This window comes from Schistocerca piceifrons, chromosome 1, assembly GCF_021461385.2.
Source record: "Schistocerca piceifrons isolate TAMUIC-IGC-003096 chromosome 1, iqSchPice1.1, whole genome shotgun sequence".
Taxonomy (NCBI): Eukaryota; Metazoa; Arthropoda; class Insecta; order Orthoptera; family Acrididae; genus Schistocerca; species Schistocerca piceifrons.
In genome coordinates this window covers 856,222,349-856,237,828 of record NC_060138.1, presented here as the reverse complement: position 1 = coordinate 856,237,828, position 15,480 = coordinate 856,222,349, and the positions used below count along the sequence as shown (strand labels likewise).

General features: G+C 44.6%; 1 protein-coding gene across 3 annotated transcripts in view; it reads left to right on the top strand.

The window, feature by feature from the left end:
• The window catches only part of LOC124791725 (beta-glucuronidase-like), a 216,537-nt gene that overhangs the window by 89,598 nt on the left and 111,459 nt on the right, over positions 1-15,480 (top strand). The window contains exon 1 of one of the 3 annotated variants that reach the window (XM_047257882.1): positions 1,975-2,097. The exons of the other annotated variants lie outside the window; for them this stretch is intronic. Within the exon in view, the coding sequence (XP_047113838.1) occupies positions 2,059-2,097 (39 nt within the window). The 5' untranslated portion in view covers positions 1,975-2,058. Of the gene's footprint in view, positions 1-1,974; positions 2,098-15,480 lie in introns of those variants that run through there. 3 annotated transcript variants of the gene reach the window in all.

Here is a 15,480-nt window from a genome sequence, read left to right as displayed (position 1 = left end):
CCAGTGTGGCGAAATAAATAAAAAACATTTTATATTTTAAATTCCACGTCATTGTTGATTTAATCAGAGTTCTCACCTTAGACGTAGAATTAGTCCTTCTGCCACAATATTAATTCATTAGTCGCCATCGATGTTCTTCTCTTTGTTGACCGTGTGTACCATCATGAGTCGGCATCGGTTCACTTCACGAAGACGGTGGAAACCAAGGAATACTATGCTACGTCGCTATAAATAATTTTCGTAACACTTCGATACTTTTCACTATTTTTTATTCACAACACAATAAGACTTGCTGTGCTCATCGCACAAACCATAATTACCAACCACATGGCTGCCTTTACGCACAGTCCAAAATCACGTCCATCCTCCACAAGGCAACAATCGAAAGTGTCCCTTAGCTCCTTGGAGTATCAAACAAAAGAGAATCCAATGTGAACTTTACAAAGATTATAATATACATGCCTCTCAATTTATCTTTGGCGCAGCTTTTAAGATATCGTATGTCTCTGCATAGGAATGTGTCATTACAAGTGGAACGGTAGAGAAGCAACTTGAAGGCGGTCGATGAACTTCCTACGAGGCACTTAATTGTGAATTGCAGAGTTCAAATGGCTCTGAGCACTATGCGACTTAACTTCTGTGGTCATCAGTCGCCTAGAACTTATAACTAATTAACCCTAACTAACCTAAGGACATCACACACATCCATGCCCAATTGCAGAGTAATCATGTGGATGTAAATTCCACAAGAAGCGTTTGCTCAATAGACTTTTCCGACAATGTGCAAGGGTGTTCTTGGTTTGCCCTTAGCTTTCCGAAACCTGTAGCTGATATGTGAGCGGTGGTCATGTTCTACAGGGATGACTACCTGAATTAAGAAGCCTGACCGTTCCTGCTGTTCTGGATGTTTATGGAATGAAAGGTATGGAGTGAGATATACAAGTCTTCAAACACTTCACCGACCGACGTGCAAGTCGCCTCATGCAAGGAACAAAATTCGGAAGATGAAAATCTTTCTCACCAGAATTCTAACCGACTGCCTACGGCCCGAGCACCACGACATTATTGCGGTTGCCAATGCGTGTCACTGTGGTGGTTTGAATACTCTTTTAAATTCTTTTCAATCGAATTTTACATCAATAATTCTGTTTGACACTGGCATGTATCACAGAAAGACAGTGTACTGGGCTGTTATAATTAAAGTGCAGCTACTCACTGAGGTCCAGTGTGGCCTGCAGATACCGTATAGCAGCGAAACTTGGTATATATACTAGGACGTTAATGCGGAACCGACCTCCGCTGGAAAAATTAGTTCCAATTTTGGCCACCAGGTGAAAATCTGTCCTGTACAGCGTATCATCGACGTCTTGGTGTTCATGTTGAATGAAGTGTTTAAGGGGTGCTTATAACAAAAATCAACATTATGCCTTTCTTACCTGTTTGGCAATTCCTGCCCACATTGTGTTCCTTACCCACAACATAAGGAGATACTGCTGTACGTCTTCCTGGCATTCACAGCGTCAGTTTGCTGGCCCCAACGTAAATCGGTTCCGCATTAACATATCTACAAAGTTTCGCTGCCTCTATAAATAGCTGTACTTTAATTACAACCACTCAGTAGCAGCATTTCGCGGCACTTCCTTGGAATCGGCCTGGTGATTAATTCTTACGTACGCGTAAACGGTTTAGCACATGGATTCTTACGGGACAGTTCGTAAGGATCCTTATCGCTTACGGCGTTCCTCCGCTTTCAAATCCATTCACTGCGTAAGTGCGGCGCGTCTCGGCGCACGTGCCGCAGTCGCGGTGTACCTTGCAGTCCCGCCTGCGATGACCTAACAGCTGGCCTGCTCACAGCTATGCGTGGGGGCTTGACTCAGCGTCGGCGCGTGTCACGTGACGCCCGGGAGTCTGTTAAAGGCTCGCTAACGAAACGCGCGCCTGCGACGTTTCGAATAGACCAATGAGGTGTAGTCGCCGGTTGTTTGTGTCAGTTGCACTCCGTCTGCGGCCTGTACGCTGCGAGAGAGGCTGCTACGAAGGAGGGCAAACAGGGAGATGCCCGCGTGGGTGGTGGCTGCAGTGTCGGCGGTCAGGGTACGTATCGACTCCTGCTGAGAAGCGCGTTCGCTGTCGTCTGCGGCACGCACGCTGCGCCATGACCCGATACTGTTACAACTATCAACATAATGTGCAGAAGCTGCATACAAAGTATTAGACGCCGGATAACGACATGTCTCGTCTGAATTCCCCGGTCATTAGTCATATCTCCTCTATCAAGACATCATCTACCGTATCTTCCTTCGTCGTCGGCGTTGTCGTTGTTGCCGTGAGGCAGCGTTATACCAATTGGAAAGGCGGGTCGATCTTAGAGCATGAGATATAGTAACCTTAAGTCATTGACAACACACAACGGTCACGGTAGCACCTGATTCCAGAATAGCTACAGTAGTTAGGATCTACGAGCTACCCCCTCTTGACCAGGTCCCCAAAACTTAACTCGTAACGAGATCCCTTCGAAGCAAATTGTCATAAAGATCGTCTATAAAGACTTCGTACAACGATAAGAAATGTTACAGTTTATTGAATAATAACAGACACGACCAGACTGTCTTGTTTCTTCTGTTTTATTTAACGTAACTTTGTTCACAGTTTTATTTCGCATGCACCACTCATTCACACTCAGATGTGGAGTATATGCGAGTGCCTGAACCCTAACTCCCAAGTTCCATCGAAACCCTTTGAAGAACAGTTTTCGTTGCTCGACACCAACAGTCAATGATAATGATACAGTATTTTGTAATTGACTCTTCTAGTTTAGCCACCGCCTTTCACGAATATTTGTTAGGCGTAAGAGAAATACACACTCTTCTCTCCGGTCCGCTATTATTAAGGGTTCGCGTAAAAGTTAACGTTTTTCTCCTTTTCATAAATTGGAGCCAGCTCTCCGCGATATAATTAAAAAAAAAAAAAAGGTCTCAATTCCGCGTCCCTCGTGGGATGCGTATAGATTTATCCCGGAACTGACCGCACTGTAGGTGTACTCAATTTAATGACCACACTTCGCTATCCCCGATTTCGTGTAACTAAATGTCCTTTCGTTACTCTGATCGTATACCGTAGTTATTTAAAACTCGCCCCTATATTGTTTCACAAAGCACAATTAGCACTTCTTCACTTGCTTATTTCTAAGAGTAGACGAAAAAATGACGCCGTATCATCGCCTTCGTCGATATACAGCAAAACACCTCAGTATGCCCAATTTTACCTCTTCTTATAGGATCGGCTACCTTACTCACTAATTTACTACATATTATTTCCAATAACACTAAACAGGTATCGCCGTTATATTTTAATTCTATTCAAAAGCATGTTATTATTATTATTACGACTGACCAAATCGTAACAAATCGCGCGGCGTGCGTTTTTAACGATAGCTTTACACTCGCCCAGCCTTTATTCATGCAATATTATATATAAATATACAGACAGGACCAAAAGAACGATCTCTCTACCGTAACCAATAGAGGCAAATGCTCTATTCAAGTTCCGTTACATCTATCTTGACTCGTATTGCTACAATCAGACTATCCAATATCTCAAATGGCTTGGTTCAAATGGCTCTGAGCACTATGTGACTTAACTTCGGAGGTCATCAGTCGCCTAGAACTTAGAACTAATTAAACCTAACTAACCTAAGGACATCACACACATCCATGCCCGAGGCAGGATTCGAACCTGCGACCGTAGCGGTCGCTCGGTTCCAGACTGTAGCGCCTAGAACCGCACGGCCACTCCGGCCGGCCAAATATCTCAGCTCAGTGATCAAGGCACTAGTTTCTTATCCTATACGTGTCCAGCTGAGGCACTGTAATCCAAACCCACACATATTACAAAAAAGATGTATGGATGTACTGTATTCCACAGCTCTTCCTAAACTATTGGCCCAATTTCAACCAAACGTGCTACAAATATCACTTACTGTCTGGAAAGAATCGCTGTGGGGTAAGAACACCTACCTATCAGAGGGGTGGGGTTGAAAAAGCCGGCGGCCGCTGTGACCGAGCAGTTCTAGGCGTTTCAGTCCGGAACCGCGCTGCTGCTAAGGTCGCAGGTTCGAATGCTGCCTCGGGTATGTATGTGTCTGATGTCCTTAGGTTAGTTAGGTTTAAGTAGTTCTAAGCCTAGGGGACTGATGACCTCAGATGTTTACCTAGGTAAACATTGCAACTGAGGCTGTTGGTTATTAAAATTAAAATTAATATTTATACAGTTACTGACAGGGCCCCGAAATGTTGAAGTCCCATAGTGCTTAGAGCCATTTGAACCATTTGATTTGAAAAAGCAGTGCAGCCCAGGACGCGCGAATATCCATAATTAATTCAGCCAGTATTTGAGAATGAGAGTACTTAGTGACTTGCAACAAACATAACCCATAATTTCAAGCTTTTACGAAAATTGTTCTCGCTGACAACCCCATCAAAATGACGAAAGAAAGGAAGGCTATCCCTTACCAGATTTTCGCTTTTCATGCAGTGAAAGTGCCACATGAATCATGGCGTTCTAATTTATTACTGCGTTACTATGACACATAGTTCTGGAGATACGACGTTATAAACATTGAGCTGCATGAAAATGAACCTTTGCGGCGAAATTCGCTAGAGATACGTGAAATACGTGTACGAATTTGTGTGGATTATATTAAATACATGTGAAATGCATGGTGACATGTGCGTATGCAGACAAAGCCATGGGTAAAAGACTCCTCCTAAACTCCTGAATCGATTCCAACCAATGTGATACACACATTACATATTATCTGGAAAGAAATTCGGTGGGGGTAAGAACCACCAGCTCCATATTGGGGTGGGGGTGATACATCTACATCTACATTTATACACCGCAAGCCACCCAACGGTGCGTGGCGGAGGGCACTTTACGTGCCACTGTCATTAGCTCCCTTTCATGTTCCAGTCGCGTATGGTTCGCGGGAAGGACGACTGCCGGAAAGCCTCCGTGCGCGCTCGAATCTCTCTAATTTTACGTTCGTGATCTTCTCGGGAGATATAAGTATGGGGAAGCAATATATTCGATACCTCATCCAGAAACGCACCCTCTCGAAACCTGGACAGCAAGCTACACCGCGATGCAGAGCTTCTCTCTTGCATAGTCTGCCACTTGATTTTGCTAAACATCTCCGTAACGCTATCACGCTTACCAAATAACCCTGTGACGAAACGCGCCGCTTTTCTTTGGATCTTCTCTATCTCCTCTGTCAACCCGACCTGGTACGGATCCCACACTGATGAGCAATCCTCAAGTATAGGTCGAACGAGTGTTTTGTAAGCCACCTCCTTTGTTGGTGGACTACATTTTCTAAGCACTCTCCCAATGAATCTCAACCTGGCACCCGCCTTACCAACAATTAATTTTATATGATCATTCCACTTCAAATCGTTTCGTACGCGTTTCTCCAGATATTTTACAGAAGTAACTGCTACCAGTGTTTGTTCCGCTATCACATCGTCATACAGTAAAGGATCCTTCTTTCTATGTATTCGCAATACATTACATTCGTCTATGTTAAGGGTCAGTTGCCACTCCCTGCACCAAGTGCCTATCCGCTGCAAATCTTCCTGCATTTCGCTGCAATTTTCTAATGCTGCAACTTCTCTGTATACTATAGCATCATCCGCGAAAAGCCGCATGGAACTTCCGACACTATCTGCTAGGTCATTTATATATATTGTGAAAAGCAATGGTCCCACAACACTCCCCTGTGGCACGCCAGAGCTTACATTAACGTCTGTAGACGTCTCTCCATTGAGAACAACATGCTGTGTTCTGTTTGCTAAAAACTCTTCAATCCAGCAACACAGCTGGTCTGATATTCCGTAGGCTCTTACTTTGTTTATCAGGCGACACGATCGCTGTTTCCGGAATCCATGTTGATTCCTACAGAGTAGATTCTGGGTTTCCAGAAATGACCTGATACGCGAGCAAAAAACATGTTCTAAAATTCTACAGCAGATCGATGTTAGAGATATAGGTCTATAGTTTTCCGCATCTACTCGAAGACCCTTCTTGAATACTACCTGTGCTCTTTTCCAATCGTTTGGAACCTTCCGTTCCTCTAGAGACTTGCGGTACACGGCTGTTAGAAGGGGGGCAAGTTCTTTCGCGTGATGTGTGTAGAATCGAATTGGCATCCCGTCAGGTCTAGTGGACTTTCCTCTGTTGAGTGATTTCAGTTGCTTTTCTATTCCTTTGACACTTATTTCAATGTCAGCCAATTTTTCGTTTGTGCTGGGATTTAGAGAAGGAACTGCAGTGCGGTCTTCCTCTGTGAAACAGCTGTTGAAAAATTTGTTTAGTATTTCAGCTTTACGCGTGTCATCCTCTGTTTCAATGGCATCTTCATCACAGAGTGTCTGGATATGCTGTTTCGATCCACTTACTGATTTAACGTAAGACCAGAACTTCCTAGGATTTTGTGTCAAGTCGGTACATGGAATTTTACTTTCGAATTCACTGGACGCTTCACGCATAGCCCTCCTTACGCTAACTTTGACGTCGTTTAGCTTCTGTTTGTCCCAAAGGTTTTGGCTGCGTTTAAACTTGCAGTGAAGCTCTCTTTGCTTTCGCAGTAATTTGCTAAATATGTTGTTGAACCACGGTGGGTTTTTCCCGTCCCTCACAGTTTTACTCGGCACGTACCTGTCTAAAACGCATTTTACGATTGCCTTGAACTTTTTCCATAACCACTCAACATTGTCAGTGTTGGAACAGAAATTTTCGTTTTGATCTGTTAGGTAGTCTGAAATCTGCCTCCTATTACTCTTGCTAAACAGATAAACCTTCCTCCCTTTTTTTATATTCCTATTTACTTCCATATTCAGGGATGCTGCAACGGCCTTATGATCACTGATTCCCTGTTTTTCGCTAACAGAGTCGAGAAGTTCGGGTCTGTTTGTTATCAGCAGGTCCAAGATGTTATCTCCACGAGTCGGTTCTCTGTTTAATTGTTCGAGGCAATTTTCGGATAGTGCACTCAGTATAATGTCACTCGATGCTCTGTCCCTACCACCCGTCCTAAACATCTGAGTGTCCCAGTCTATATCTGGTAAATTGAAATCTCCACCTAAGACTATAACATGCTGAGAAAATTTATGTGAAATGTATTCCAGATTTTTTCTCAGTTGTTCTGCCACTAATGCTGCTGAGTCGGGAGGTCGTTAAAAGGAGGCAATTATTAACACAGCTCGGTTGTTGAGGGTAACCTCCGCCCATAATAATGCACAGGAACTATCCACTTCTACTTCACTACGGGATAAACTACTACTAACAGCGACAAACACGCCACCACAGGTTGCCTGCAATCCATCCTTTCTAAACACCGTAATGTGGAGAGAGGAGGCTGAGTGAGGAGAGGAGAGGGAGAAGGAGGAGATGGACACAGATAGGGGAGGTAGAGAAGATGGACAGAGAGGTAGGAAGAGGGAAATGGGCAGAGAGGGAGGAGTGGAGGAGATGGACAGAGAAAGAAAAGAGAAGGATATGTACAGACAGAGGAGGCAGGAGGAGAGGAACAGCAATAGGGAGAAGGAGGAGATGGACAGAGAGAGGGGGAGGATGTGGACAGAAAGATGAGGGAAGAGTAGAGGGACAAAGAAAGGGAAGAGGAAGAGATGGAATTAGAACGGGGCGCAGGAGGTTGACAGGGGGGGAAGCAAGAGTTGGACAGTGGAGACACGAGCCATTTGCTTAAGATGGCCAGAGGGGCAGGAGGAGATGGACAGAGAGGGGGTGCAGGAGAATGACAGTGAGAGTTGAAGGGCAAGATGGACAGGGAGGGGGAGCAGGTGGTGGAGTAATAGCACATTGGAATAAATACATACTTGGGCAACGCCTGTTATTCAGCTAGTAATGTTAATAAAGTAGCTATGAACTTCGCTGTTTTGTTATTAAAACTGTTGTTAAATAACTGTCCTTCATCTCCTCTTATATGATATGCTGACAGGAATGACGACAAGAAAAGGTTTTTCTTGAATCAGTCTTGTAACTCCCCACAACTAAAGTTGAAAATTGCAACTTTTCCTTTTTTATCGTTGTAGCTTCAAAAGTAAATTGTTCCAAATTCGCTTTGTTGTCTCATATGAAATATATCAGCAACTGATTTGAGAGGCCGGCCGGAGTGGTTAGTTAGGTTTAGGTAGTTCTAAGTTCTAGGGGACTGATGACCTCAGCAGATAAGTCCCATAGTGCTCAGAGCCATTTGAACCATTTTGAACTGATTTGAGAGACTTTCGTTCTTCTTCTTCTTTCGTTCGAGCATCTGTAGGCCACGTTATTTAAACAGTGGTTTTCTTTGAGATTTGACTTACGCCCAGTAGCCTTTCATTCGTTTTCTGTGAGCTTCCTCTCTTTCCTCAGCCAGATTTCAAATATGGCTTTTCTTGGAAATGCTGGTGTGTGTCCAAGTTTCTTCTTCAATAGATCGTGATTGAGAATGTTTCAGTTTGTGACCGTCACATCTTGAAGACCCCACTGAACCTCCGTGAAACAAGGGCCCTTGGTATTTTTGCCCAGAAAATTGGTCAGAACACGTACGATCAGCCTTTTAGGCTCATTCGTGTCATGTGACCGCAGAATGGTTCAAATGTCTCTGAGCACTATGCGACTTAACTTCTAAGGTCATCAGTCGCCTAGAACTTAGAACTAATTAAACCTAACTAACCTAAGGACATCACACACATCCACGCCCGAGGCAGGATTCGAACCTGCGACCGTAGCGGTTGCTCGACTCCAGACTGCAGCGCCTAGAACCGCACGGCCACTCCGGCCTGCTCCGCAGAATGAAATCCTTCTCTGTTGCATAGGATCTGCAACTTTTCCGCATGAGAGTATAGTTTATTGTTAAGCTGTGTTCTAAACTCGACATTTCTCTTAAGGGGCCTAAGAATATCCATTAACCAGTTTTTGAAGTTGCTGAGCAATAGTCATACAATAATATTTAAATGAACACACCGTCATTTGACTGTATTCTTGTTTATTTAATTACGAGCCCGGTTTCGGCCTTTTATGCCGTTTTCAAGTGATTCAGTGTATGACATTAACATATATTTCAGGACATCAAGCTCAAAATTGGCCATAAATTAAGAAAAATATTCGCTCCCCACGAAATGCCAGATGTGTAATCATCACCTTGTAAAAAGATAAGTAAATAATAGCGGGAGCACGTCGTATTTAATAAAAACATATTTCAGATAATTAAATAAGCAACAATACAGTCAAATGGCGGGGGTCTTCATTTAAAAAAATAAAATAATATCCATTAAGATCTTCCTTAGCTTCTAAATTCTCGTCCAGACCTCTCTAATCTGTTATGAGGCAGTTTGCTCAGTACCAGAGCCACAGACTGAATGACGACACAACGGTGTCTGAGGTTTGCCTTAGACTAGGTGCGAGTGAACGATGTTTCGAGCGCCCAGTTTCATTTGGCCGATAGCAAGCACTGAGCTTTTGTAAACTGGTCGATAACTGGGCCGGCGCAAGACAGATTTATTGACTGGTTCAATGCTGATATAAGCACGAACTTCGAAATGGTTGCGTGCGTTTGCGCTCTTCTTATAAAATGGAGTCAAAAGAAACGACGCACAAAATATCGCGTACATCAAATAATACGTGCAAGACAAGTGAAACGTCAGTTCAGTAGGCAGTATGAAGAAGTAAGATCACACACTTCAAACTTTTGGTAGTTCACGTTCCTGTAGAAAATTGTTTCTTGGGTACTGGCATTCCTGCTTACTTTACTTACTTTTTCGTGTCCGGAAACTAAAATTTGTTTGCCCAGTGTTGGACAATGTCCAATGCTTCTTCTTTAGCCAGCCATAGATCGTCGAGGGTGCATCTGTGGGGGCAGGCAGGGCATTATAGAAGATGTTCCATGTCCTGTCGAGTACCGCAGTCGCATTTGTCGTCATTTTCGTCCAACAAACCCCATTTGATCAGATTAGATTTCACAGTAGCCACCCCAATTCTGATGCGGTTAAGCATTCTCCAGGTTTTCCAATCACCAGAAACGCCGCTTGGTGGGTCCTCTCTTAGTGGGTAGTAGATGGGGGGCTCATCTAAGGCGCAACTTAGGAAACGGCGTCTGTATTAGAGTCTGCTGGGGCCACACTCTAGGCTAAATATTGAGTGACGGGCAACAAAGGTTTGTTTTAGCTTCTCGGTATGTTCATGGGCTTTCCTACGTGAGTCAGGTTTTGTGAAACCTGCGGCCCTGTGAGGATTTTCTATGGGGGTTGGTTTCATGTAGCCTGTCACTATCCTGCATGTTTCATTGAAGCTAATATCTACCTTTTTTGCGTGGGCGGATCTTCACCATACCGGGCAGGCATATTCGGCAGTTGAGAAGCACAAAGCTTGGGCTGAAGTTCTGACCACGGTAGGTTTGGCACCCTATTTGCTATTGGACAGCTTTCTTATTAGGGAATTTCGTGCTTCTACTTTCTTACGTGTTTTTTCGCAGTGATATTTGTATGTCAATGTTCTGTCCAGCACGACGCCAAGGTAGGTGGGAGTATCTGTGTGTTCTAGTAATGTCCCATCCCAGGTTAACATTGAGCCTGTACTTTTCCTGCCTCGAGTTCAGATGGAATGCACTCACTTGAGTTTTGGAGGGATTGGGTTTTAGAGAATTCTTTTTGTAGTAGGTTGACATTGTAGAAAGGGCGGTTTCTAGTTTCTCCTCGATGGCTTCAAACCTGTTGCCTTGAACTTTTATTGCCAGGTCGTCTGCATATACAAAAGTTTTGGTTTTGTCTAGAGTTGGTTGGTCATTTGTATATATGTTGAATAGGATTGGCGCCAACACGCTCCCTTGGGCGAGCCCATTTTTCTGATTCCGCCATCGACTCTTTTTTTCCCCTCAAGCATTACGAAGAACTGTCTATTTTGGAGCAGGGATTCGATTATCTTGACTAGGTGGTAGTCTTTCAGGGCCTCGTAGGTTTTATGCAGCAGTGTCCGGTGATCTACTGTATCATAGGCGGAACTTAGGTCGACTAGTGCCAGCCTGGTGATTAGTTTATTCTCAAACCCATTCTCGATATGTTCTGTCAATGCCAGAATTTGACTGGTACAGGACTTTCCAGGTCTACACCCTGCTTGGTGTGGAATTAGCTTCGAATCAACGATCTTCTCTATTCTGTTGAGGATCAATCTTTTATAGAGTTTAAACAGGTGGCAGAGAAGGGTTATGGGTCGATAGCTCTTCGGAGACTCTGGGTCCTTCCCCGGTTTAAGGAGAGCCACCACTCGTATTCCTGCAACAAACGCTTCACAAGTGGTTCACAATAGTTGTAAACACACCTACGGAAGAAAATCGCAACACCAAGAAGGAGTTGTGCGACATAAACGAAAGCTGGCAGGCGTGTTTCCACATTTGAATGTTTGCTTAAAATACGCAATGTAACGGTCGTGAGCGTTTCTCTCTCTTGAGATTGATGTTAGACCAGAATGCCTTTAAGGTGACAATGACGCCACTGTTGGTACCTCACTGAGTTTGAACGAGGTGGTGTATTAGGGCTACGAGAAGCTGGATGCTCCTTCTGGGATATTGTAGAAAGACTTGGCAGGATTGTAGCCACTGTACTTGATTGTTGGCAGCCACTCCCGACAACCAAGTGGCAGTGCCGAGAGGGAAGATCATCGTGTTCGGTATATGGCTCTGGTACACCGATTGGGTCTGTAGCAGCAATTTGAGTAGCAGTTGGCACCACAGCGATGCAAGGAACTGTTACAAATCGGTTACTTCAAGCCCAACCCCGAAAAAATGTTCAAATGTGTGTGAAATCTTATGGGACTTAACTGCTAAGGTCATCAGTCCCTAGGTTTACACACTAATTAACTTAAATTATCCTAAGGACAAACACACACACCCATGCCAGGACTCAAACCTCTGCCGGGACCAGCCGCACAGTCCATGACTGCAGCGCCTCAGACCGCTTAGCTAATCCCGCGCGGCCCCAACTCCGAGCCAGACATCCTGTAGGTCCGTTCCACTGACCCCAACCACCGTCATTTGCGACTTTAGTGATGTCAAGTGAGAGCTCATTGGAGGTAACGGTGAAGGTCTATTGTGTCTTCTAATGAAAGCTTGTTCTACCTCAGTGTCAGAGACGGCGGTTTCTTGGTTAGAAGGAGACCCGCTGAGGGCTTGCATTCATCCTGTCTGCGTGCTATATTTACACCCTGCGTATACTCTTGCCAAGCCGGCCGAAGTGGCCGTGCGGTTAAAGGCGCTGCAGTCTGGAACCGCAAGACCGCTACTGTCGCAGGTTCGAATCCTGCCTCGGGCATGGATGTTTGTGATGTCCTTAGGATAGTTAGGTTTAACTAGTTCTAAGTTCTAGGGGACTAATGACCTCAGCAGTTGAGTCGCATAGTGCTCAGAGCCATTTTTTTGAACTCTTGCCAAACGATCAGACACAGAAAAGTCAACTGTGCAACTTATACGTGATAATTAGTATCACGCTGGCAGAAATGAAAGGTGACTTATTCAGCCATCTTTCAATGTGCTGCAGATTTCTTTATTGGCTGATTTTTCGATCAGTCCATTGAAAAATCGTTCGCGTGCGCCTAGCTTTAAACAATATGGATCGTTTGTTGTAACTCTAGTCAGCTGGTATGCCATTTCCATCTTGCTGATCCCAGAAGAAGCGGCTTCTTTCTCAGTGGTATTTGGTTCTTTTCTGGCGATCTGATTTCTTCCTGATCTGCATCTAACTACACCACTGGCCATTAAAATTACTACACCAAGAAGAAATGCAGATGATAAACGGGTATTCATTGGACAAATATATTATACTAGAACTGACATGGGATTACATTTTCACGCAATTTAGGTGCATAAATCCTGAGAAATCAGTACCTAGAGCCACCACCTCTGGCCATAATAACGGCCTTGATACGCCTGGGCATTGAGTCAAACAGAGCTTGGATGGCGTGTACAGGTACAGCTGCCCATGCAGCTTCAACAAGATACCACAGTTCATCAAGAGTAGTGACTGGCGTATTGTGACGAGCCAGTTGCTCGGCCACCATTGACCAGACGTGTTCAATTGGTGAGAGATCTGGAGAATGTGCTGGCCAGGGCAGCGGTCGAACATTTTCTGTATCCATAAAGGCCCGTACAGGACCTGCAACATGGGGTCGTGCATTATCCTGCTCAAATGTAGGGTTTCGCAGGGATCGAATGAAGGGTAGAGCCACGGGTCGTAACACATCTGAAATGTAACGTCCACTGTTCAAAGTACCGTCAATGTGAACAAGAGGTGACCGAGACGTGTGACCAATGGCACCCCATACCATCACGCCGGGTGGTACGCCAGTATGGTGATGACGAATACACGCTTCCAATGTGCATTCACCGCGATGTCGGCAAACACCGATGCGACCATCATAATGCTGTAAACAGAACCTGGACTCATTCGAAAAAATGACGTTTTGCCATTTGTGCACCCAGGTTCGTCGTTGAGTACACCATCGCAGGCGCTCCTGTCTGTGATGCAGCGTCGAGGGTAACCCCAGCCACGGTCTCCGAGTTGATAGTCCATGCTGCTGAGAACGTCGTCCAACTGTTCGTGCAGATGGTTGTTGTCTTGCAAACGTCCCCATCTGTTCACTCAGGGATCGAGATGTGGCTGCACGAATCGTTACAGCCATTCGGATAAGATGCCTGTCATCTAGACTGCTAGTGATACGAGGCCGTTGGGATCCAGCACAGCGTTCCGTGTTACCCTCCTGAACCCACCGATTCCGTATTCTGCTAACAGTCATTGGATCTCGATCAGCGCGAGCAGCAATGTCGCGATACGATAAACCGCAATCGCGATAGGCTACAATCCGACCTTTATGAAAGTCGGAAACGTGATGGTACGCATTTCTCCTCCTTACACGAGGCATCACAACAACGTTTCACCAGGCAACGCCGGTCGACTGCTGTTTGTGTATGAGAAATCGGTTGGAAACTTTCTTCATGTCAGAACGTTGTAGGTATCGCCACCGGCGCCAACCTTGTGTGAATGCTCTGAAAAGCTAATCATTTGCACATCACAGCATCTTCTTCCTGGCGGTAAAATTTCGCGTCTGTAGCACGTCATCTTCGTGGTGTAGCAATTTTAATGGCCAGTAGTGTATGAGTGCTAGCTTGATGTTGGTTGTGAACTCCGTTTTCTCAAAGATGCCCCGAGGCCCGTCTTGGCCTCTTGCCGCATCTTCAGAACCCCCCCCCCCCCACTTTTTTTTACCACCTCAATTTGCTTATTACATTCGTGACACTCTCGCCCCAATTTCCCCCATTTCGCAATAATTCAAAACGAGCTGCCCTTCTTTGAACTAGGACGACGAGTTCCGACTCATGCAAGACACCTTTTTTTCCGTTTTCTTTCACTTAGCAATGTGTCTTGCATAAGAAGGAACTCCTCGTCCCATTTTCGTAACAAGCACGGACATAACAAGAAGAACTGCAACACCACAAGATGATTACTTCTTTCAACTTTTTCGATGTCCTCTGTCAATCTTACCCAGTAAATAACCCACACTGCGCAGCAGAACTCCAGCAGAGGACGGACAAGCTAAATGTAGGCAGTTTTTGCAAAAACAGATATAATGTCTGATGGGATACCGCAATCACTGGTTTTACAATGTTATTTGTAACCCATCTTGATTGCAAAACTGTTTATTCACACGACCGGTTTCGGTTCCTCTAGAACCATCTTCAGATCTGAAATTTCGGTTACAGGAGTAACCCATCCACACACAGCAATCTTCAATCCTGTAACCGAAATTTCGGATCTGAAGATGGTTCTAGAGGAACCGAAACCGGTCGTGTGAATAAACATTTTTTCAATCAAGACGGGTTATAAATAACATTGAAATGTAGGCAGTGTCTTTAGTAGATTTATTCAAAAATGGTTCAAATGGCTCTGAGCACTATGGGACTTAACATCTGAGGTCACCAGTCCCCTAGAACTTAGAACTACTTAAACCTAACTAACCTAAAGACATCACACACATCGAGACCCGAGGCATGATTCGAACCTGCTACTGTAGCGGTCGCGCGGTTCCAGACTGAAGCGCCTAGAACCGCCCGGCCACAACGGCCGGCCAGTAGATTTGTTACATTTGCTACCTGTTCTACAGGTTCGCCTTCCCTACCACATTTTCTGTGCCATGGTTCCAATTTAAATTGTTCGTAATTGTAATCTGTAGTTATGTAGATGAATCGTCAATCTTTAAATTTATGAGATTTATCTCATAACCGAAGTTTAAAGGTTTCTTATAACACTCATGTACAGGACGTTGCATTTTTTATTATTCACAGTCAATTGCCACTTTTCGCACCATACATGAATTTTATATTAATCATATGGCAGTTGGTTTTGATCTTCTCATGACTTTACTAGATCCTAA